At 43.4% G+C, this 25,972-nt stretch overlaps 1 protein-coding gene across 1 annotated transcript in view; it reads right to left on the bottom strand.

Moving 5' to 3' along the window:
• HSPA12B (heat shock protein family A (Hsp70) member 12B) overlaps positions 1–25,972 on the bottom strand; it is a 220,093-nt gene that overhangs the window by 74,256 nt on the left and 119,865 nt on the right. Inside the window, exon 8 of the mRNA XM_078674545.1 lies at positions 16,759–16,845. Within this exon, the coding sequence (XP_078530671.1) occupies positions 16,759–16,845 (87 nt within the window). The remainder of the gene's footprint in view (positions 1–16,758; positions 16,846–25,972) is intronic.

The following is a 25,972-nucleotide window of genomic DNA, read 5'->3' as shown; positions in this document are numbered from 1 at the left end:
GAGTCGTCCCAGGCGGAGGGTGAAGATCCCAGGATGAGGACTTCCGTCTTGTCCGAGTTCAGTTTCAGGCGGCTGTTCTTCATCCATTCGGCTACCTCTTTCATCCCTTCGTGAAGGTTGGCTCTGGCGGTGGCGGGGTCGTTGGTGAGGGAGAGGATCAGCTGGGTGTCGTCGGCATAGGAGATGATGTTGAGGTTGTGCTGGCGTGCGATGGCTGCGAGGGGGCTCATGTAGACGTTGAAGAGGGTTGGGCTGAGCGAGGAGCCTTGAGGGACGCCGCAGATGACTTCGGTGGCTTCTGATCTGAACGGGGGGAGGCGGACTCTCTGTGTCCTTCCGGCGAGGAAGGAGATGATCCACTCCAATGCCTTCTCCTGGATTCTGACGTTGCTGAGGCGCTGCACTAGGGTGCGGTGGCAGACAGTGTCGAAGGCCGCGGAGAGGTCTAGGAGGATGAGGGCCGCTGTTTCTCCGTTGTCGAGCAGGGCTCGGATGTCATCGGTCACTGCGATCAGGGCGGTCTCGGTGCTGTGGTTGGCCCGGAAGCCAGACTGCGAGGGGTCGAGTGATCCGTTCGTCTCGAGGAAGGCGGCCAGCTGCTTGTTGACGGTCTTCTCGATGACTTTTGCAGGAAACGGGAGCAGCGAGATGGGGCGGTAATTCTTGAGGTCGGTGGGGTCGGCTGATGGCTTCTTTAGTAGAGCGCTGAGTTCGGCGTGCTTCCAGCTCTCCGGGAAGGTGGCGGTGTCTTATAGTCCTAAATTCTTTATTTCTCCTGGTTCATCAGTGAGACACCTCTCTCTTATAGTCCTAAATTCTTTATTTCTCCTGGTTCATCAGTGAGACACATCTCTCTTGGAGCCCTAAACTCTTCATTTCTCTTGGTTCATCAATGAGACTCATCATATTGCAGTTCTAAACTGTTCATTTCTCCTGGTTCATCAGTGAGGTGTGCCTACATCACAGACCTCTGAGTGGCAAACTCTACAGCCTTTGTAGGTCGTGAATGACCAGGTTAGATGACCCACTCATGTAGAAGTGCTTCCTTTCTGAACACCTGTAGGGTTACCAATGCCCCAAAGTCAAAAGCACATTTACTTCCTCTGTGCGTGCTGCACTTGTGGAATACTTTCACCTATCCCACATCCACTTACCTACTCATGTATTCCTACTACTGTATCGTAGACTCATTTATAGCATTTGAATCCTTTAAATGTTATGTTATGTTATGTCATGTTATGTAGTTTTTATATAGCGTACGGCTACTCGGTAAGAGTGTCCCGACGCTTTCCACCAGCAGCTCAGAATAACACAACACAGCTAAAAACGGAAGACAACAGAGAAAAATAATAAAAACAGTAGACAATAAAACAGACTAAGAATTAAAAAGCCAGGTCTTCAGGCCCTTCCTAAACTGGAGTAAATTGGCAGTGCTGCGGAGCGGGAGTGGAAGCAGATTCCAAAGCTGGGGAGCTCTGCAACTAAAAGACCGCCCTCCAGCACGAGCCTTCCTCACCCGCGGGACCATAGCTTTAAAGAGGGATTCCGAGCGAAGAGAACGGACTGGATGATAGAAAGTCAGTCTCCGCTGCAGATATCCGGCCCCTGATCCATGCAAAGCTTTATGCATCAGGGTCAGGGTTTTAAACTGGATCCGCTTCCTGATGGGGAGCCAGTGCAACGTCTGAAGCAACCCGGAAGCTCGAGCTCGTCTGCCTAGGCCGAAAATCGCCCGGGCAGCAGAGTTCTGCACCACCTGAAGGCGCTGGACCAGGTAATCAGGGAGGCCAAGAAAGAGAGCATTGGCATAGTCTAGCCTTGAACCGACAAGAGCCTGCACAGTAATCCTCCTGTGCTCCTCAGACAGCAAGGGCAAAAATTTGCGGAGCATCTTCAGGTTTCCGTAGCAGGTGCCGGCCAGGCCAAGAATATGACTACGTAGCGACAGCTGGTTGTCTAACCTGACGCCCAAATTTTTGGCCACCAAGGAAGACTGTGCCGGAGGGTTCATGTCGGACGGCCACCAATGCTGCCACTCCGGATCGGCAACGCAACCGAAAAATAAAATCTCAGACTTGCCCGAATTGGCCCTCAGACTGTTCCGCTGGAACCAGTCGAAGACCAATGCAAGACAGTCCCGGATTCTCTCTCCATCAAACTCTTGGTCTTTCCCGCATGTGAAGAGGAGTTGCGTGTCGTCGGCATAAGAGACGATCTGGGCCCCGTAAGCCTCCACCAAGGCCGCCAAAGGGGACATAAAGATGTTAAATAACGTGGGGCTCAACACAGAGCCCTGTGGAACCCCAACTCCCAATGGCGACATCTCGGCGGAACTCTGGGAGACCCAGACCGTCTGGCGGCGGCCTTCAAGAAAAGAAGTAAACCACCTGAGCACCGTCCCCCTAAGGCCGATGTCATAAAGCCTAGCTAAAAGCGCCTTGTGGGGGACGGTGTCGAAGGCCGCCGAAAGGTCTAACATGACCAGCATGGCTCTACCGCCGACATCCAGGGTCTCCCTGATGATCTCAGTCACCTCCAACAGAGCCGATTCCGTACTAAAATTAGGACGGAAACCCGATTGAGATGGATGGAGCAGATTATTAGCTTCCAAAAAGCTCGACAGGACACCGTGGGCATGTTATTCCGTTATCTTCGCCAGCGCTGGTAGAAGCGAGATGGGCCTGTAGTTCGCCAAAGCCTCGGTGTCAAGACCCGTTTTTTTTAGGAGGGGGATCACCATTGCTCTTTTCCAAGAACTGGGGACCCTACCCTCCCTCAGGGAGGCATTGAGGATGGAGTTGACCAGTGGATTCACCACTGCCGCCATCCCGGCCAAAAATTTGGCAGGGCAGGGGTCCAGTGGCGAACCGGATTTGAGATTGGCCAGCACAGTCCGGGAGACATCGCTGGAAACAGCAGGGAAATCGGACAGCACCGCCGCAGATGTATGCGGAAGACTGCGGACTGCCCTCACAGCGCTGCTTCCGTCCGGTCCCTCCACGAAGGTAGCCTGAATATCCTTGATCTTATTTGTGAAGAAACCAGCAAGATCACACGCCCAAGCATCCGCCGAAACTGGTGGAGGCGGATGGGAGCTGGGGGTCGTAAACTCCTTCACAATATTAAAGATCTCCTTACAGGAGTTCGCAGATGCCTCGATCCTCCTAGCCAGATAGTCCCTCTTGGCACCAAGGATGTCCCGATGGTAGGCCTTCACCGCCGCCTTATAAGCGATTTTGGCCTCCCCATCATACAGAAGGCGCCAGGCCCTCTCGGCCACCTTGCACTGGCTCCGAGCCAAACGGAGCGCCTCCGTGAACCACGGTGCAGATTGCCGTGCCACCGTGGACCGGGGGGCTATCCTAGGGGCAAGATCGTCAAGCCTATCGGTGAGCCATCGCTGCATAGTCTCCGTGTCGCTGTCCAAATCGCCCGAAAGATGACAAGGGTGATCCAGCAGCGCCTGCTCTAACATATCGGGTGTCACTCTATGCAGCGCTCTCGAGGCCGGTCTGAGCACAGTAGGCGCTCTGTGATCCGAGTGCGCACATTCCAACACCGAAAAACTGATCAACCAGTGGTCAGTCCAGAGCATCTGCAGGGTATCAACCTCCGTGAGTGGCACAGACGAAAACACCTGATCCAGGGTATGCCCCTTCTCATGTGTTGGCCCTGACACGCACGGTAAAAGGCCAAGCGGAGATGTAACATCCAGCAGTTTGACCGCATCAGGGTCGTCTGCCACATCAAGGTGGATATTGAAATCACCGGCCACAATACAGTGCTGTGAGGTCAGCGCCAACTCCGAGACGGCTGTCTGCAGATCCTCCAAAAAGGAACCCACAGGGCCTGGTGGTCTATAGACCAGTAACCCCTTCATGGCCTGACCCGGGGACAGTCTGAGCATAAAGGCGAGCGACTCGGCATTCCCGATGGAGTTCAAGGGAAGCACTGAGCAGGAGACGCACTTTTTCACCACAACCGCGACTCCGCCTCCCCTACCCTTAGCTCTGTCCTGCCGGAAGATATTATACTCCGGAGAACCTTGAGATACAGTCCAGGAAGCTTCCCTCTTTCTCTTTTTTTGCTGTTCTCTTTAAAAGAAGGTGGTGAGTACTATCTTTGCTTACATTTACACACATGCAAATTGCTATCCAGACTTCTCTATTAATGGTGCGAAAACTATGAGAGGACTCGATTTGGCACTGCAAGCTTATCATGCCACTATCTTAGACTCACAACCTAACTATGAATATTTGGAGAGCATGTGTTAACAGTCATTGGCAAAGCCAACAGTTCTGGCTTGTGAAGACTACTGACTTTGCCTAGTTCCTTTTTTGGTCTCGCCTAGAAGCGCGCATGCGCTGCTCCGCGAGACTTATTGTAAGGGGCTTTGAACAGCTCACCACACAAGCGTGGCCTATTGCTTGCGGTTACATGCACGGGCGCCACATGTTTTGAATTATCGTGCCCAGACAAGGGCACAATAATTCAAAACATTTGTCCTAGTGCTTGCTCTCCCGCGTGCACCACTCGCGGGATGCTGCTTCTTTTTTTTTTTTTTAAAGTTCCCGAAAAGCTTCTTCAGGCAGGGCGCGTCCCTGGCTGGTACTGGTATGTGCGATATGTGAACCTGCAAAATACGTGTGCAGATCATACATGTTTTCGTTGTATTTACATAATCTATTCTAGCATTCAGGTTTATTTTCTTTACTTTGTTGGCTTATACAACCCATGACTACAAGATGATAGGTTTTCAAGCGTACGTGTTCGCCAGATTTTTATAGGCTCTAATTACATAGCTCTCATTTTCATTAGAGGCAAATGCAATCCATTAAAAGGCCTTGAAAGATGGACATAGGAAAATACACTGTTCAACAGACCAGCTTGTGCTGAACTGTCAGCTATGGTGCAAGCCTTGTCATGAGAAGACAAACCCCAACACCTACAAACAGTGTGGCGAAGGAGCGATCTCCAAACTGCACTTTATTAGAAGTGGGACCTACTTAACACTAAGTTTACGTAAACAAGTGGCATCAATACACAACTGTGCCCTAATGCTGCAGAGATTCTCGTGCTCTCTTTCTTTCACTCTCATCTATTCCTCTCACTCTCTCTTGCAGAAACATGCAATTAAATAATTGGCAACCACATGCACTACGCAAACGTCATTTTTTTGCAAGAATATAAAAAATATAAATATATAGGGGTGGCCCAGCAACTCCGGCACGTTAGTCTTGCCAATCGAGTGAATTCCTTCTCTGACGGCAGTGCATGTGATTAGGGAAAAATGGCATCACCCATAGTGCAAGACACTCACTAGTTGACGCAGACTGATTAATTTCCCCATGCTGTAAGCTGCAGTGCATTGAAGCAACTTGTGAATGCTACTTAATCAGAGCAAAGAAAAAAGAGGGACTGGCCAAAAGCCCTTGTATTTATGCATACATCTAGACATTTTATTACTTGTTATTTGGAAAACATTAGGCTGTCGATAAAGTTGAAGAGGTCTCTAGGCTAAACCTCAAAATAAAGGACTTACGAAAGGAACCATTATTGTTTCCTCTTCAGAGGTTCCAAGAATATAGTTTGGAGCGCAACCAACCAGAATAGTTTGGGTGCGACAATAATTTAATATATTTGGCTAAGTGCTCCAAATATAATCATAATAGTTAAATGTATAAAAAACAAAAATGACACCAAGTTTTTCCTAGATTATTGGGGTCTTTAAATGTAGTTTTTATCTATTCACAGCCTTAATTACTGTTACTTTGTCATAAACATAATGAATCCCCACTCATCTGTGAATCCACACCCTGGTGCACAAAATTATTTTGGTTCGTCTTCCAATTAGGTAAATAAAGGCTACTGGTGATTTTACTGTAAGTAAGATTTTAGCCACACAACCTTCCTCTATTCATGGCTAAAACACTTATAAGGTCCCAATGGCGAGACCTATTGGCTATGCCAATGCTTGTTATCTTAGTGGGCAGCTGCCAATGAGCGTTTTCAGTGGTTGCCATCTTTGAATGGGATTTGCTTAAATGATATAAAATACATTCAAGGATGGTCACCACCGATGAGTGTGCATTCACAGCAGCCATCTTTGAAAGCGTTCTGTAGTATAAAAAAAATTGCCATTCAAAGATGAACACTGCACATGTTGAATGCCTTTTATTTAATTTTTTATAAATTCTGTGCAGAGATGGCTGCCATGGATGAGTGCGCAACCACACGAGCCATCTTAGAATGGAGTTTGGTAAAATCAAAAGCCATTTGAAGATGGTCACCATACACGCGTGCTCATGCATGGGGTTTTCATCAAAGGATTTCCAAAAATCACTTCAAAATGGCTGCCTGCCAAAAGTGTGATAAGTGGAGAAAAATTAACATGTGCGACAAGAGGAAGGTGATAGAATAAGGAGGAAAGACATCTAATCTCCAGCAGGTAAAGGAGAGATATAACAAAGCCATCATGAGCAAGGGGCTGACCCAAAACCCACTCTAAGTATTTGTAATATATTCTAAGCTACAGGCCTCCAACAGGAAGCCAGAACCAATAAAGGGATTTTGCACTTCCAAATAGCAGAGATATGTAATCTTTATGTGTGGACATGGATCTCTTATCCTTAAAATCAATTGGTGCAATGCAATCTATACTCTTTTTGTCCAACCTTTCGCTCATGCTGCACTGCTCATATAAGGAGCATGTTTTATCAAACTTTCGATTGGTGGTGATCCGAATATATCCCTATAGTGGTTTGTTTTTTTAAAATGTTTTTATTGAATAAAACAGTGGCAGTTATGACAATAATCATACATTAATATCACTTTCCATCAGCAAAACTTAGGCAGTCGGACAATTCTCAAGACATTAGTCATATATTACACTTTTCAACTGATTGTTCAGGTCCATCTATGCATTGTATCGCTAGATCTCTCCATCTTCGTCATCTGAACTATCCAAGTTGTCCTCTGGCAGCAATTCGCATATATCTCCCCTGAAAGTATTCCAAGGTGCCCAGATTTTATTCCATTTACGCGGGCTTCCCCTGGTCGCATACACTGTGCGCTCTGTTACCATAATCAGGTCCATATTCCTAATCCCTATAGTGTTTTGATTAATAAGCCCTACTAAAGAATTAAATAAACTCTCCTACAATGTGCTCCACTTTCGATACTGACATCAATAAGTCGTTTTTAAACAAGATTGCCTTTGTTAACGCCAGGTTAGCCAACCTGAATTACGCCACAGCTAAAACATAATTGGATTGAATTTATGTTCATATACAACTTTTGTAGGGGTCAGTGCTTGGATCCATCCCTGGACTCTTGGTTAAATTAAAATTGCTTAAAATTCATCTCGCCCTCTGTCCCAGCCTGAAGAGTGGCGATCCAAGCACGAACAGTAGAAGTGGAATTTAGGGCAATCTTTCTTTGTCTGGTGAGTTTGGCAATATGTCTTTATCTCATGTCTTGTTCTTGTGCGTTAGGTATACAAGTTCACACAGAAGAATCCTATAGCCATAGTTTAATGTAAACTTTATCCGATGGATTGAGGCTGCAATGAGATTTGCTTCCAGCTGTACTCACCAGTGATCCCATTAGCAGGCAGGAGAAATCTTAAAGAACTTTAAATATTATAAAGAATTGTTACTTTCGCTTTCACTTTTGTACATCTGTTGGTGCCTTATGAGTTTATATGTACTGTAATGTTTATTAGACTTAAATGTTAACAATAATAATGTTACAGGATTCAGCTCTGAGCTGTAGAATCTTCGCAACATTGTGCTTTCTAGTGTAGAGCCGTGGCGGACAACATGGCACGCTGCATAGTCCCGCCCCAGCCCTTCAGCTAAGCACTCTAGCGTGGTCCACGGAAGTGGTGTCAGTACAGGCGCGCAATCACGACACTACGGCAGGTGTGAGTGGGATCTGGATTTGTGCTTCTTTAATACTGTATTGTTCTAGTTGTCAACTGCTCATAATCTGGGTTGCCTTGTCTTTTACTTTACTGTTTTATAAATAATGTTGTAAGAATTCAAATATGTTATGACACAATAAAAAATAAAAATATCTATCCAGCGTTTCCAAAGCCTTCCTAGGCACGGCTAGTGTGTCCTTTACCTCAAGCTCCTGCACTTCAATCTATCTATAGTTTTGGATCCAGAGGAGCAGTCCTACGCGTAATCCGACCACTCCCGACACGCAGCCGGGACTAGGGACATGCACATACTGGAGAAAGAACCAACGAAAGACCTTGGAGTCTAATGATGTTACAAAGTAGAACGTAAATAAAAACGCAGAGCCCAGTGGAAGTGGGCTCAACATGCACCTCTATTGACCTCTAGCTGCAACCTTTCAGCAGAACAGACCACAGACCCATCACCAACCAACCTTTTGTCGCTACATACCTGTGGAACATAAACATTAAACAGCCATCCTGTCCATAGCAACCAATCAGCAGAACTGACCACTCATCCACCAACCAACCGTTCCCTCCATAGCCACTTACCACTGGAACTGACCGCCCGCACCAACCAACCACTCATTCTATAGCTATGAACCAGCAGAAACAACCACATGTAAACCACCTGCCTCCTTGCAGGCACATGTTAGAGGGACTGACCATATACCTATCAAACACATACCACATCCATAGATACTCCTCAGCCAAACAGACAACCACCAACTACATTAGCCACCGATCTGCGAGATTGATCACACACCCACCAACCCACTGAACCACACCCATGTAAATGGCCACCCCCCCAACAGTCAAATGACCTGCAAACCAGTAGTCATAGAAGAATGAATTATAAAGAGGCTTTCTATTGGATAACCGTTTACTCTCTTTAACCATTGTTCAATCACATTATGCTAACTCGAGTGCTGGCTAATTTGGAAACTTGAACTGGAAATTAGGCGGTTGGCAAGCCGGCTATGAAAACACCAAAAAGAAATAAAATAAGTACATGAATAATTAAAGTAGATAAATATGTGAATATATAAAAAATAATCTGTCTTTTTAATGGCCTAAACAGACCTCTTTCTCCCTTCGTATGCACCTGATTCTCACTGTCTCCTTTTTCTATTTTACTTGCCAGCTTCTCTCCATATCTATGTTTATTTCTTTCTTTGTCTCCATTTATACCGTCTCTCTCATATTTTCTGCTCTCCCCCTCTCTGCCTTTTCTTTACTTTCTCTGTCCCTACATCCCTCCATGTCCCTCAGCTTCTCCTAAGAGCCCCCCCTCCTCACATATCACATCTCACATGTGCTTACTCCTAAATGTCGAAGCCTCCTCAGCTCACAATACCACATTGTGCTGTTTTCAGTCGGTATTTCTAGATTTTTGTACAACAGGAAAGGAAAACATGATCTAATGTTGATTGGCTGCAGCGACGTGGAAACAGAATGGCTGGTGTTTTTCTCAGGCAGCAGAGATGGGAATCTTTCACACAATATTTCCAGGGCGAGGCATACATATCATTCAGATTAAATAGTTTCCCTGTATTCTTTATTCCTCTGTTCTTTCCACACTTTCCTTTAAAATATTCATAATAAACGTGCGCTCGCTGACGCAAGATCTTTAAAAAAATAGGGAGAAATTACTTTGTTCGTCCTCAGCTCCACATGATTGTAGAACTCTGAGGCCAATTAATTCCAAAAAGGTAGCTAGCTCGCCAGGGGTTAGAGGAGTACATTAAAACACTTAACACAAGTTTAGCAAATTTACAGCCTTGATCTAAAGTATTCTCCCTCCATTGTGCTTCAGCGGGACGTAAAGGGATAGTGAAAAGATGCCACTCCACACTGAAGGCAGACATGATGACCTTAAGAAGCATACCTGACAGAAAAACTGGACTGAGTCCACATGAGATCTTAATGGGCAGGGTGATGAGACAGGCATTTGTACCAGTTGATACGTTGTTGACTATTAATGATGACATCATACTGGATTACTGCAAAAACCTGTCTGACGTGGTGACTTCTCTGTTCCATTAGGTGGGAACTGAATCGAACACAAAAGAGAAAGATCAAGCTCATGATCTAGTTCCTGGGGACTGGGTCCGCATAAAGGTACACCGCAGGAGAAACTGTTTGGTGCCTCGTTGGTCATATTGGTTAGCACCACTGCAGTTAAGTGTGCCGGAGTAAAAAGATGGGTGCACGCAAGTCATACTATCCGTGTACCTGAACCTGAAAATCCAAACGAAGAAGGTGAAAGCACAACTGATTCTGACTCTGTAGGTGAACCAGAGAGAAGTCCAGATACTGAAGATCGACAGGAACATCGATATCTGGAAGTATCAGATGCTAGCTCTGCGTCTGAAGGAGAGGGAGAAATTGTTGAAGTACCGAATTCTGAAGATCAATCTGAAGATCGAGAATTGGTAGAGAATAACACCAGTAAGGACACTGAGCAAAGCAAAGGTGATCAAGAAAATTCTGAAGAACAGTCTGAAAGCCTCGGAAGCAGGAACGAAAATCCTGACACTGGAAAAGAAGGAAAAACTCACGATAAGGATGAGATTCCAAGTACCAGCTATGGAGATGTTCCTAACAGAGTGAAAGAACTGTCAAAAGAGATAACTGACTCTGAAAAAGGGAAAGACATTGTAAAGTTTGTCATAAATGAAACTGTCGAAGACACTGAAAGTGACACTGACGACAGTGTAGATGAAACTTCATTGAGAAAAGACAAAAAGAGTTTGTAAAGGAGATAATTGGCCTAAAGGAAATGATGGACTGAGATTTAGACTGTTCAACAAAGAAAGAAAGCCAGAGGACCAAGTGAAGGAAAAAAACAGTCAAAGAGAGGCATTGGGAAAAAGAATAGAAGTTGTCCAAAGGCCAAAAAGAGAGAGAAGACCAAATCAGAAGTACAAATCACCTGAGTGGACATACATAATACTGCCTCCAATTGAAGAAGTAAACAGCAGTCAAGAGAATCTGAACTGTCCAAAGACAAATGGTAAAAGTGAGTAGAGAACTGAATCACAGAGAAAAGTGGTAATTGATCAAAGAGATAAGGTAAAGGCAAAACCTGAAATCCTGATAAAAGAGAGGGCACTGTAAGTGAAAAAAAGCTTGTAGGTGACACAAGGGCGAAGAAAACTTGTTAGAAAAAAAAAAAGTTATCACTGTGTAAGTGAAAAATAAAAGCTTGTAGGTGACATAAGGTCGAAGAAAATCTGTTAGAAAAAAATCGTGTTAAAAAAAAAAGGTTAACAATGAGCAAAAAACGAAATGTTCTATTTTTAGAAAATGGTGTAGATCAAGTTTGATATGTACTGGATTACTAATATTGATATGGATAATCTTAGCTATTGTCATTCCTTTTCGGGATAATTTAGTCAAACTGAAACATAATGTGAGTTTAAATGAACAAGATGTGGAATCAAAGTCTAACAAGCAGCATATATATAGGTCAGAAATACATCAGGATAGTTCTATTAGTGATTTCACTAAGAATATATTTTCAAGATTGTTATCTGAGTATGTCAGAACAATGGATGCTAGTGACTGTTATGTATGTGTAAAGTTACCTACATCTGTTTCCAAAGGGGTGACCTATCACCACCTTCCACTTACATATGGAGTCACGTGTAGTGTGATTGCAAGCCTGTTTTATCAAACAGGAAAACTAGAATATCATTATTCTAATATGGATGAAGTTTTTGCAAAATTGAAAATCGATAATGCACTGAATAAGAAAAAGCATGCCACAGTAATGGGGGAATACTTTTTAGAAATAGATGAATTGAGCCATGGTTACGCATTTAAAAATGATTTGACATGTAAAATGAGAGTGGAAGAGAAAGCATTTCTAGATATGGTAGAAGAAAGAAGAATTGCCTATCAACGTAAAGAAAAAGTAAAGCATGAGAAAACCAAATATTGGACATTTAATGACGAAAACCTTGATGAAAGAAATGTGAATGTAGCTATAAATATAGACACTCCATTGTTAGGGAAATTTTGTATTAGGAGAGACAATACTGTGTATGACAATTTTTTTGTGGGAGCAAGTCAATGTAAAGATACCTGTAGAATACTAGGGAGTTGGGGATTTAAAGGGGGAAAAGATCCAGTTTTCCTGGTGTTTATTTCATTTGTGGAAACAAGGCTGATTATAGATTACCTGACCATTGATATGGGACTTGCTACTTGGGTTTGGTCTTTCCTAAAATCTTTCATGTAGATAGAGGTACTAATGGCATACATGAGATAGGTAAACCTTTAAGTCGTAGAAAAAGAGAGAGTGTAATAGAAATAATAGGTGATGTTTTTGGAGCACTGGTACCAGCGGTGGGAATATCTTTCAATGAAAATCAAATTAGAAGATTGTCAACGATAGTAGATCGTTTGTCAACAGACACAGCCGGTGGATTTTTAATGGTAAACACCGAAATGATTGCTATGAGAACTATGGTAATGCAAATTCGTCTTGCTCTTGACATAATATTAGCAAAAGAAGGAGGAGTTTGTGGAATTTTGAAGGTACAGCACTGCTGCACCTATATTCCAGACAAAAGTCAAAACATTAAAAAGTACATCACAAATATTACAGAGTTGCATAGAGAAATTGAACCACTGGAGGTTGATGGTATCCTTGAACGGCTTGGTAAAAGTTTTACAGCCGTTAAACATTGGTTTTAAGAAATAGGTAGTTCAATTATAGGCATAATACTAATTCCAGTAACAGTGATAGTATTAGTGATTTTAATGATAAGATTATGTTGCATATACAGAAAAAGAAGAAATGTTAGAAAGTCATTAAAGAAAGTAATCCAAGAAAAACGAGAGAGAGGAAGAGAAAAAGGTGATATAGAAATGGAGGCATTCCGAGAAAAGATCTTTAAAGAGACTAGAGAAAAGGATACTAGAGTATAGATCCATGCTAATCTGAAGAATTTGAAACATGTTTTGATAAAATTTGCAAAATTTTGTAAGATATTTGGTGATAAAATCACCAAAGGGGGGAGTTGATGGAGCAAGGTTGAGAAAACAAATTTTTGTGTACCCCTTGCAAAATCATACTTCCATAATCATAACTTGAACTAATTGAGTGATGTCTGAAACTAATCAACCTAGAATAAAAGTTGCATCTACACAGACATACGTGGGAACAAATTTTGCTTATGTTACAATTATAATTAACTCATTATGTGATTTTGTCGTGTCCTAAACTAAGAAGCGGCTTTGAAATAATGAAATGCGGCATAAATGTGTTTTTTGTTTACGTATTTTGTGGCAAAACATGAAGACAGGTGAGCATATTACGCTTAAATGTTGCTTATTTCGCTAGATAACTACTAACAGGGAAAACCTTAGTAAGGGGGGAGGTAAACAGAAGGGTTAGATTTCTTAAATTAACGTTTATTTGTGTTTGTTTCTATGATAGTTCCCATTCTGGCCTGTGAGGCCTAGTGAAAATATGACTGTTTCATTAAACTGCGAATAAAAGATGAACTGAGCATGCGCAGCCCAAGTCCGAGTTCGAATGCGAGCTGCTTGTGCCTGGAGTGAATGCAGTTCAAGGACGATGTGGCCTGGAAGTCCAGATGGCTGCCAAAAACGATGAGCACAATGGTTCTGAACGTGAGAAGATTTAGTAAAGTTGCTAATTGAGAACGTGACTAGGCCGGACGTTGCCTAAACAATGAACATTTTAGAATTTAGCTGACGGAAGAAAATATTGAATAATATAATGATGAGGTGATGCTCATCCACCCCAAATTGTCCAATCAGAACTCAAATTTATGTTGAAAGTTACTCTTTTAGATAGATAGAGCTGGTGAAAAAGGTATAAAAAGTGCTGGTTTTACGGAGGAAAAAACTCCTTTTCGATTTCCTCCCGAAATGCTGCCGGTATGCTGATTTTCCTGAGATGTAAGACTCTGAATAATTTTAAATTTTTTTTTTAATGAGGACTGAGCTCTAGATGAGGTTATTAGACAGGGAAATTAGGAGAAAATTAATTTTGGGAACTATCTGTCTTTTGCTAATACTTGCATTTCTGAAATCTAAATAAAATGTCTATTTCTGAATTTTCTAAAATAAATGAAATTAACTGTTTGAAATAAAACTCTTATTCCTTTAAATGTCGTTTTGAATAAATAAATAAATAAAGTGAATAATCTTTTAGACATAAAAATAAAAATAAAAATTAATAAAAATTAGATAAATGGAGAATTAAGCTGGTCTTGAGTTTTCCTACGCCTAATTTTTTACTAGCAGATTCGTCGACCACAGTGGTGGCGTGTCTGAATAAATGTTTTGTTAATGAAAACCATGGTAAACTCATTTAAACTGCAGGTGTAAATAGTATAAATATCCAGTTCTAGTTTTAGACACTCCACTATGATACAGCAGCTCTCCTTTGAATCTCACCGATCCATGAAGTAGGATGGAAGTGTTTTGTGAGTGACTTGCAGTGTTATGGGCCCCACTGTTAAGTATATGTATGATTTTGTACTTCAGGGAAAGATTATATGGTTTTAGAAATTATTTCCGGAGTACCGCTGCATCAAAGTGTCTTTACAGGAGTAAGTCACTCACCCAACCACCCAGGAGTCTAGTTACCTAGCATACATTCCACTCCAGAGCTACTTTCTATACTGAATAAAAGACACCAATACCCCACATACAGTGTAATGTAATTTACAATTGACCCAGTGAAAACCCAACACATCAACACAACACAGACACACCTGCACTTCCAAAACACAACACATAACGGACACACCAACACAAAGAAATACACACATACGCTACCACACACGTACGGACAAAGGCAAAGAATTAGCAGATGGCAATCCTAAATAGATCGCACACAAACACTGTAGCTGTCCAATGTCGCTTTCTCCCTCTGTGACCGCCAAGTTGGGGAAAAACTTTCAGTTGAAGTTAGAATATCCATACAACTGTCACCTGAAACCTCTGTAAGTTGAGACTTTGGGGCATATTTACAAGCCCCTATCGCCACAACAAAGTACTTTTTATTGACGTCCCTGTGGCAGTAGGGGCTTCACCTTATTTACAAAGCAGTGAAATAAGGCCCACTTTCACGCTATAGTTACTGTGAAAGGGGTGGGGAAGGGGAGTTACGTGGGCGTTCCACCGCAACACCCATTGATTTTGACGCTGCCCCCTATTTACAAGGGTGGCGTAAATAGGAGGCCGTGCCAAAATTAAGACCAGGGAAAGCCTGGTCTTAAACAGGCGCAACAAGGAGAAATGTTAAATTTTTCCTCGTTTTTGCTGTTTTCATGTGTGCTGCATTGTAAACCACACATAGAAACAGCAAAAGGACTTTGATTGTTTATGTGCAGGAAGGTGACTCTTCCTGCACATAAACCACATAAACAATAAAAAAAACATTTTGCAACTTCTATGAAGTTTCAACACGCCACTTAAAGATTGTTTGTGTGCAGGAAGAGGGGCCTTCCTGCACATAAACAATCTTCCCCTCAATGCAAACACCTTTGCAATATTGGTGCAAGGGTGCCTGCGTTGGTGCTAGGCTGCTAAACTCATTAACTATTCGCCATCGTAGGGGGAAACGCAGGGCTGCACCATATTCTTGTAAATATCGTGCAGCCCTGCGCTTCGGACGTTGCAAGCGTGGCTTTAAGCCAATGAGGCTCGCGCCACACTCTACCACTTCTCTAGTAAATATGCTACATAATGAGGTGAATAGAATCTACATCAGTTAATACAACAGACACACTTTCCACCAGGAGCATATACAATCTATCCATATTCCACCATTTCTCACCTTCTAGAATGGCCGCAGACTCCTTGACAAGTTTTACCATATTAAGCTCCGAAAACCTGGAGATTCTTTTAGGTACACATCCAGGTAATCTTCACCCTGACAAAATCCCCCCCTTGACATGCAATCAGCACTAATGGAACTCAGCCAGCTTCAAATGTACACATCTCCTTGTTTCTGGAACCTCCTTCACCTGTTGTGAAGAGATGGTAGATAATGCCATCTAGGGTCTGACCAATGTGGACATAAGCACATGGCCTCCCACAAAGACAAGCTTGTATCTGCATTGGGAATGGTGGGTATGGTCCACAGCAATTTTCTCAACTCTTGAAGACAATCTAATCCATTCACAATGGACAACTGCAAACTGTGTTTACTCACCCTGGTAGATCTCTTGTCAAGGCTACTACTCATTGGATGATACAGATGATACAACAAGTGCTTGTGTGTTTGATTCCCATAAGTTCCAAGAAACCAGCAAACTCATTGAAAACAGACTGAGCCTAGTTATCTGTGACTATTCCCTTGGGAAATATTTCTCTGGCAAAGACATTCTTGAAAGACTCCATTAGTTATGCAATTATAGCACAGCTCACAAAAATGATGCTGAACCAATGCGAAAAATAATAAATCACAACGCCAAACATAGCTACATCCATTGTTACATTGATTTACTCCTTCCAGGATTCTGAAGACCTCTGCCCAAGAAATCTTCATATGTGCCATTTTCTATTATATGCTTTCAAATGGTCACCATTGCATGTATTGTTTCCTGCTGATCGCAACTCTGCTGGATATGTTTAAATGAAGACCATCGAGGGGTGGTTAGCATCGGCCGTGCCTACTACGGAAATTTCCACATTTAGTCATCCAGCTTTAGGAACTAGCTAAGGCTTCATGACAAACAGTATACAGTCAAACCTAATGAATAAAGGCATATTCTTTCTGAATAATAGCCTCAAGTTCCTCTTACCTTCCTGCATTTCCGACCACAGCTCGCCCATCCCCGACTCCACAAGAAAGGTACGGCTGTGTCGAGAGCGCCTCAGCTGCTCACGTGCTGGAAATGAAATGAAGAAGCACGGTCAGTCTGGACTATTGGCAGTGAAATCATATTGAAAACTGAATTTAAAATTGTGAACTATTAAACAATTCCCATTACACTTACTTGGTATTACATTAGACATGTTATGAAAACCTAAACTCATCCATACTCATCCTGTCCAATGGAGTTCCTTAAAGTAACCAGCTTCTTTCTTTGTCTGGAAAATATTTTATCTGATCTTCTTGCTTTTATCTCCATTTAAAAATTACTGAGAAGTAATTTTCTGTTTAGTATATGTGTTTCTCACATTGTTTTCTTTTTATACTTGCTCTAAAATCCTACATAATTTAATTCATAAGACAATCAATCAACCAAAACGATCCTATTCATTTCTATGGGCATGAGCTGTATTCTTCCTTATAATATGTTCTAACTCTAACTTGTTTCGCTTGGCATCCTTCCCGCGTCTGCTTCACAATCATTGCTTCCATGTATTTGATGGTGCCTATGGAGCTTCATTACACAGTTCTTTATCTGTACGACTATACTATCCATTTGCTAAACTGTCCTTAGACAAGGCTTTCCCCAGGGAGGATTTCCCAAGTTATACATCTTCCCTGTGTAACTTGATTCAGATGTTTGTCTCTCTCTATAGCTGTGCTCACACTTTGCTCACTTTTCATTTATTTATTTGACATTTCTACACAGTCCAACTCCACATAGGGGCACTGGTAAACGCCCTTGTGGCTGTATGTATCCCCCCAAAGATTGGGCCAGCTATCAAGGATGAGGTTCTCCTCAGGAGACCTCAAGAGCCAAGATGCTCAAATAAATACCTAAAAATTGTAATAGAATGTCACGTCTTCCCTTTAGCATGGTTAACAAGTCTTCGGAAATGGATATTTTACATTTGGGGCCATTGACATGTCCATGACTTGGAAGTGCTATGTTTGACACCAGGTATTTCACCTCCATGAATAGTACAGTCCTGTTGGAATAACACAACCTCCGCACTGCTTTAGGGATCAAAGGCATTTTGCAAGCAGTAAGCAATGTTCTGTGCTCCCCATAACCACGTTTTTGACACCTGGACTAGATCAAATCTCTTTCATTGTGAAGAAATCTATATGTGGGGTCCCCCACAAAATGAAGATGTGTTGTAACCTCCTGGAGCAATGGTCTCATTAATGGAAATCCTCCAGTCCCACCATGAGTGTTTTTTTCTTCCAGAATGATTCATGTTAGATGAAAATCCTTTTCTCTCTTTTTCACCCAATGCCTGTTCTCAAGGTTTTCTACAGATGTCTGGCTGAAGTGGGTCCCTTAGAATGGAGTGCATGCTCCTAGAGTTGTATGTTTTGATCACCACTTTACTGCAAAGATATTCAGTCACCTCCCTCTGAACTTCAAAACATTAATACGTAGTTATTCTATGGGACTCTGCTTTCCATGTAACCTCTACCCCAGTCTGGTATGGATCTGGGCCAGAGGAGAGTAATGGAGATGGCCGTTTGGATGGTGCCATCTTTGTTGAGGTTGTAGCTTTCCAGCAAATATGGGATTGTGCTGATTGTTTGTGGAACAACAACACTAGAGGATCCCAATTCCCCTGAGTCCATGATGTTGAAGCATTTATTCTAGTAGGCACACGCTCGTAGGACAATGTTACCCCTCCAGCATCTTAAAAGTTCTCACCGCCACCTCTACGGTCTCTGGGAATGGTTGATATACTCTAAAAAACAGTGTATAATTTACTCCGATATTTCTTGTGCTATGCGTGCATGCAGAAATTAAACTAGGGATCATGGGGGTTCATCTCTGCTCCCGCAATGGTCCTCCTTTATTGTGCTGTAATGTGACAAATCAGACTTTGATTTCTTTGGCCACCGGTTCTGTACTTGGAGGTCAGAGACTGTTCATATTTATTCGATACTGACTCTGTTTTGTATGCGGGCTGAGGCCTCATCTTTTTGAATAGGTACCTGTTGTATCCTCGTGCTTCCTCGTTTCCCCTTCTGTACTCACCTCGCCGCATGCATTGGAATGTGGAATCCTGTGCCAAGGCATTCCAGTTATTCCTGTGCAGCGGTTGGCGTGGGCTCTTGTTAACGCTATCTCTTCTCTGGAATAAATCACCTTTATCTCATCTTTCTTTGTTGTCCGCCTCACTCCTTGACGGATACATCACTGGCGACGAGGATGGGATTGCTGGAAAAGGAATATCACCAGATTGCACTTCATGATGATAGTAGACATTTAACTTCGTTCATTACAACTGAGGGTGCATATCGATATAAAAGAATGCCTTTTGGGTTAGTGTCCGCATCCTCAGTGTTTCAGCGTGTAATGCACAACATGTTTAAGAATGTACCCAATGTGTTATATTTTCAGGACGACATCCTTGTTTTTGGTAAGGACGAACGTGAACATTTTAAAGTTTTGTTTAAAGTTCTTTCCATCCTTCAGGACAACGGTCTCACTCTCACCAAAGAAAAGTGCAAATTTGGAAAAAAATTCTGAAGATTATCTGGGTCATTCCATTAGTAGACAAGGCATTTCTCCCAAATTCAGTTTAGTCAAAGCAATTGAAAATGCACCTGAACCTGTCAACAAAGATCAACTTAGGTCTTTTCTCGGTTTAGCCGAGTATTATGCCAAATTCATTCCATCTTTTTCTGATAAAACATCTCACCTTCGCAACTTAATGAAGAACCATCAAGAATTCGTTTGGGACAATAACTGTAAATGTCAATTCAATTTTATCAAAAAATGTATCATATCTGCTCCTGCTTTGGCACCTTTCGACACCAATTGTAAATCTTTTATTGTTACTGACGCCAGCAACGTTGGCATTGGTGCGGTTCTGATGCAAAGGCAACACAAAGGTCTTGTTACCATTGCTTTTGCATCAAGGCCTTTACGGGGTGCTGAGACGAAATATTCCACTCTTGAGAAGGAGACATTAGCCTGCTGGTGGGGTATTGAATACTTTCGTAGGTATGTATATGGCACTGACTTTGTGGTACGTTCAGACCATCGCCCTCTTGTAGATCTTTTCACAACCAAAGGTTACGGTAAAGCCACTTCTAGAATTGCTAGGTGGCAATATAAACTTCAAGATTTTCATTTTTCTCTTGAGTACATTCCCGGTGCTAAGAATGTCCTTGCTGACTTTCTTTCAAGACTTCCCATCGACGATGATAATCATGTTGCACCTGATGATGACCCTGACAAAGTTGTATCTATTTGTGAAGTATCCAATGGGTGCATTAGTGAAGATGTTTGGAATTCTGCTTGTGCTGGTGACCATGTTTATTCAGATGTTGTATCCTTTGTCAAAAATGGTTGGCCTCCCAAAAATAGTCTATCCCCAAATGTTTTGCCCTATTCTCATGTGGCTCCTGAACTTTCGGTCCAAGGGGAAACCCTCTTGAGAGGTTTACTGTTAGTAGTTCCTGATAACTTAAGAAACACTGTTTTGGACATGGCTCATGAGGGTCATCCAGGCATGTCCAGTATGAAAAAAAGGATTAGGAGTGAATTTTGGTGGCCTGGTGTCGACAAACTGATCGAGAGAAAAGTACGATCGTGTATTGAATGTTGTGTGAGTGACAAATCTCAAAAGCCTGTTAAGTACCTCCATGATCCCATTTCAAGACCGTCAAAACCATGGGAATGCGTTTCTGTAGACATTGCTGGTCCTATGTCTTTTGGTCAGGGTCCTGTGTACGCCATTGTCCTGATAGACCAGTTCTCTAGTTGGCCAGAAGTTCAGTTTGTTCCTGTTGTATCTTCCAGGGTGGTTATCGATTTCCTCAATTCAATTTTTGAAAAAGAAGGTTTTCCTTCTTCCTTGCTCTCTGATAATGGCTCTCAATTTACCTCTTCCGAGATGAAATCTTTCTGTTGCAATCATGGTATTCAACACAAACGTTCCTCTGTTTATTACCCTCAAGGAAATGGAATGGTTGAAAGGTGGATCAGGGTGCTCAAAGAAGGTCTACAACTAGCTGTGTGCAATGGTGAGAATTGTTACGAGGCTGTTAGAAAGCTTTTGTGGAGTTATCGGAATACACCTAAGGTCTATGGTGAACCTTCTCCTTTTGAAATAATGCGGGGGAGGAAAGGTGTATGTAATTTGAGCCAACCCTGGATGCATGACCTTGTTGAGGGCAAGTGTGCTGATCATCGTCCCCCTTTTGTGCCTTCCTTTTCCAGCAATCCCTGTAAGGTTGGTGATTGGGTACGTGTGAGAAAGTCTGGTTTTCTTAGATCTGGTGTTTCACGTTTTTCTGACCCGTTGTTAGTTGTTAGAGTGGGTAAGCAAGTTGTGGAGCTGTCAGACGGCAACGTTTGGAGCCTTTCAAAGGTTGTCAAAGTTCCTGTTTCTCTTAGCAGTTCCTTTGCTCCCCACCACACAAGGACCTTTTCTGCTGGTTTCAATACAAGTCATTTTCCTGTTCCCCCACCTTCCTTTAGATCCACTTCCCTCCACTCCTCCCATCCTATTTCCTCCCGTCCGAGGAAACCTCCTGTGTGGTATAAAGATTACATTGTTGGTAAATAATCTTTTTCTTTCCAGATTGATCTCAACGTTATATGACTGCATTTATTACTTTGCCTGTATGTATATTTTGTTAAGATTAATTCTTTCTTTTCTAGAAAGGAGGATGTGTTGTATCCTCGTGCTTCCTCGTTTCCCCTTCTGTACTCACCTCGCCGCATGCATTGGAATGTGGAATCCTGTGCCAAGGCATTCCAGTTATTCCTGTGCAGCGGTTGGCGTGGGCTCTTGTTAACGCTATCTCTTCTCTGGAATAAATCACCTTTATCTCATCTTACTTTGTTGTCCGCCTCACTCCTTGACGGATACATCAGTACCAACTTGCGAAGTATACTTGCCTTTGTGGTGATTTTGATTTGGGGATTTCTTACATTATATGCAGAATCCCTATTAGTCAGTGGTGACTGATTGCCACTAATGGTCGCAGCTCCTGTAGGTAAGCGCGGTGGGGCAGGGGAAGGCAGAGCACGGGGGAGGGGGAGAGAGGTTGACAGATGACGGAATAGGGAAAATAAAATAAATAAATAAATCCTATTCCATCGTCTGTCAAAATCCACCCCCCGCCCAGCCCTACCCCACCGCACTTACCGGTGGAAGCCGCGACTGTTAATGGTGGATGCGGAGAATACCTTTAACCAACTGGGATACTTAAATAGTGCTAGTTGACTTTATCACTTTTATGCCTTATGCTCCTCAGCTGGTTTATCTCTGGTCTACATCTGTTCCCTATTAGGGCAACGACCTGATAGTGCTTTGGAGGATACTCCAGACACTAAGGTGAATTTTCTAGCTGTGTTCAAAGTGTTACTATCGCATATTTGAACCACAATGAGCGCATAAGCAAAGAAATTGCTTAGTGCACTTAAGATTATACCAATGGAAAATGAATCTCTGATGCTAAAAGTAAACAATTATAAAACTATTTTAATGAAGCTGTAGTTGTGCCTTTGTTCCACTGCCAAAATTCTTGCATGCCTTCCAGGCACTTCTTTTATGACAGACCGAGAGAGGGCTTATAAGTATCACAATAATTTGACCCCCTCTCTCAATCTCTGTCCATGCTTCAATTAATGCATCTATTAAAACACTATGATTTGTCCCCCCCACTCTTGGTGGAAGTGTCCATTAATGCGCTGTGATTTGACCCTTTCTCTCTTTCCCTTGAGTCCATTAAATCACTGTGATGTGACCCCTCTCTTAGTCTCTGTGCATGATTCCACTCATGCACTGTGATTTGACCCCCCTCTGTGCATGAGTCCATTAATGCACTGTGATTTGACACATCTTTCTTTGTGCATGAGTCCATTAATGCACTGTGACGTGACACCTCTCACAGTCTCAGTCCATTATTCTATCTGCTGTGCCCTAGCTTAGTTGCGTTTCCTTTCCTGAGTGGAAACTGCTTTAAATAGACACTCCATTAAGGACAAAGGGCAGGGGTGCATGGGCGGTATCCAGTTCACAGCGAGGAACCAGAAACTAACGAAGGACAAGCCCCACATGCAGGCCAGTGCTGGCACGAAAACAAAGCGGAAGTGACCACAGCTGGTGGGAAGGCTTGGGACAGTCCATTTCACATCCAGAAATAGACTCAGCCCTTACGCGTGAACATTAACTTAAAATGCCTTTTGATTCCAATTACTTAGCTGCTTCCATCCTCATTCTTTGGGATACCAAGGGCTCTTCCTGTGTGTTTATTTGTCTGTCTGTCCATCAATCAAGACAGATAGATACATAGCTATTCTGCAACCATACATGACCATATGCATGAGCACAATTTGTGAAATCGCTTATAATCCAATAGGTTTTTTTTTTTTTTTTTTTTAACTTTTTTAACTTCATGAGGGCCCAGCAGCTCCCCAGCTGTTACTTTCAGACCCTGGCCATCTCTTGTTGTGACCCGCATCCTGCATGGTCACACCCAGCACCGTCCTTCTCTAAATAAGCTATAAGACCATTCAATGGTGGCTGCCTATGCATCAGCACTTACAGTTGGCCATCTTTTAACACTTTTCATATTTGTAAAAAGTTTCAAAATGGCTAGCCAATTGCCAGCTTGAATTCTAATAAAGTAAATCATTATTATTATTGTTAGGTACATCTCATGCGAAAATGTATCATTTCGTTATTGTCAAAAAATGAATTATTATTTGGTGTAGATGGTAGTCGGAAAAAAAAAATAATGACCATATTCTTGGTAGGTCCTGTAACGGTTTCAGTAATTTAAACCTGATCCCAACCCCTTGTAGTTATGGCACAGAGCAGACAGACTTAACTTATGAAAAAGCGTAAAGCAATTAGAAATATTAAAACATTTAAAAAGTCAAAAACACAACACAATAAAATCTCACTCCCATTTAAAAAATAGAGGATATTTTACTGAACAAAATGACATGAAGACAACAAAAATCTAATGAGGCAAACCGGAGATATACATTGTTAACGTTTGAAATAACGGTAGCGCCAAAAAGCGCAAAGCGCCAACCATGGGCAACTGGTCGGGCTAGACCTGGACGAGACAAAGGTGTAAAGCTTACTGTGACGGAGTGCATGTTGGATGCACAGGTCGGGATGGTCCCAGTCAGAAAGTTACCTTCACACTTGGAAAATTTTCAAGAAGCTGAGTCCTCAGCAGAGCAAGGCTGAAGGGTGGATCCGAAGACAGGTAAGTTCCGATCTGTTGGCAGCGTCGGGCCCAGTAAAACTTTTTATCTTTGGACTGAGACTCTGGAAGTCGGATTTCCTCAGTGGGGCAAGACTTCAGGTGTAGCCGAAGAGGATTTGATGTTGTTGGATGCTGGCAGCGGTCAGGCCCACTGAATCAGATTTGCTGCTGCGGAGAAGAATGTAGCGGGAGCATTGGTAAAGTCAGGCCCACCCTCGCTGGATCGGCTGGCATGTTGGTCCCGGTGCCATGACGGTTCTGCTGGCAAAAAGGTAGTAAAGCGTTTCTGAGTCCCAGTTTTCTAGATTTAAGTTGGAGGAGCACACTCTGACACCAGCCACCAGGCGTGCGGTACCCTCAGGTCGCGGTGCGAGCAGCCGCACAGTGGCGGCGTCAGATGGCGTCGTCAGTGAGATCAGGGTCACGGTGCAAGGTGAATGCGGTGCTCGTCGCGGTGCTGGCAGGTCGTAGTGCAAGCAACGGCATCGTCGTTGCTGGAGCACTGTCGTCGGCTGATGGATTGGAGTCGATGGTGCCAGCATTGGTAGGCCAACGCTGCGGTGCGGGATGAGAGCAGTGCATCATGTAACTTTACAAGCGGTGCCCTCGAATCATGGTGCAAGCAGCGGCGTAGATTTAGGCGTGAAGTGTCGTCGTCGGGGATACCAAGGCGTCGTCGTGAAGCAAGGTGGTGCGGAGTGCGGTACCCACAGGTCGCGGTGCGAGCTGCGGCTTGGTGGCTGCGTCAGCAGGCATCATCGGTGAGACCAGGGTCACGGTGCGGCATTGTGGTGGTGCCCTCTGCAGTGCCTTCAGGACACGGAGTCGGCAGCGGCATCGTAGACGTTGTCGGGTTGCTTTTCTTCTGTTGCAGCACAAAACACACAGTCCCTAGTGCTGAGGGCAGAAGCTCTTAAAGTCTGTGCTGTTCCTGAGACTTCTTGACACCAGCCAGTATTCCAGGACCTCAAGAACAGCACTTGGGGGCCAGGAGTCACTCTCACAGAAGCCAATAGCAGAACAGGTCCAGTGGAAACTGGTAAGCAGGGCTCTTCCAGGAGAGGGGGCTTCTTGTTACTTTTGTGTCCCTGTAGCTTTACAGGAGGCCAGTCGCTTCTTTGTCCTCGGTACAAGTGGGAGGAAGTACAGCCCTTAGGGTTCTCCTCACAGTTCTCAACCGCAGGTGCAATCCATTTTCTGTCTTTCACAGGTCCAGTACTGTTCTGAAGAGGGTGCCAAGGAGTGCTGCATTTTTGTCTGGCACTAGCCTGTTGGGGGTGGGGAATGACTCCTAGCCCCTCCCTAACCAATAGGGAAAATCTTCCCAGAGGTAACCTCACCCCCTTTACCTGGCAGTAATTGTGTGTCCTACTGCAAACAATTCCATAGTTCCCATCTCTCGCTAAAACCAAGATGATAGAACCTTTCTTCCACAGAGCAGAGGTCCTGTGCCAACCCTAGAGGTGTGCCCAGGAACATGAGCAACCCCTCTCGTGGGGTCACTCAAAACTGGTTCTGGGGGCAGCTCCTCTCTCACTGGGATTGGAGCCTGGCTGGCGAGATGGGCAAAAGGGAGGCAGGCCCAAGTGTGAGGTACATCTGCCAGTGACAGGGTAGGAATCCTTTGAAGTTATGCAAGGGACTGGGTACAGACCCCCAGGCCATCCTGTCAAGGAAGGGTCAACCTCTCTCCACATCCAACGAGTCTTTTCTCAGCTCTGAGAGCTAGTTCACATCTCATCAAGGAGATATTCCGCTCATGGGTGATGGCAAGAAGCTCAGGCAAACGGGCTACTAAAGGCTTTAGGCAGGTTAAAGGTGACATTTTAAAAGTACCTTTTGTAAAATATTTGTTGCACATCAACGTTACCAATGAATTGGATTTGTAATAAATATTTTGAAAAATTCAAAAC

The sequence above is a fragment of the Lissotriton helveticus genome, chromosome 2_1, assembly GCF_964261635.1.
Source record: "Lissotriton helveticus chromosome 2_1, aLisHel1.1, whole genome shotgun sequence".
NCBI lineage: Eukaryota > Metazoa > Chordata > Amphibia > Caudata > Salamandridae > Lissotriton > Lissotriton helveticus.
This window is presented reverse-complemented; position numbering and strand designations above follow the sequence as displayed.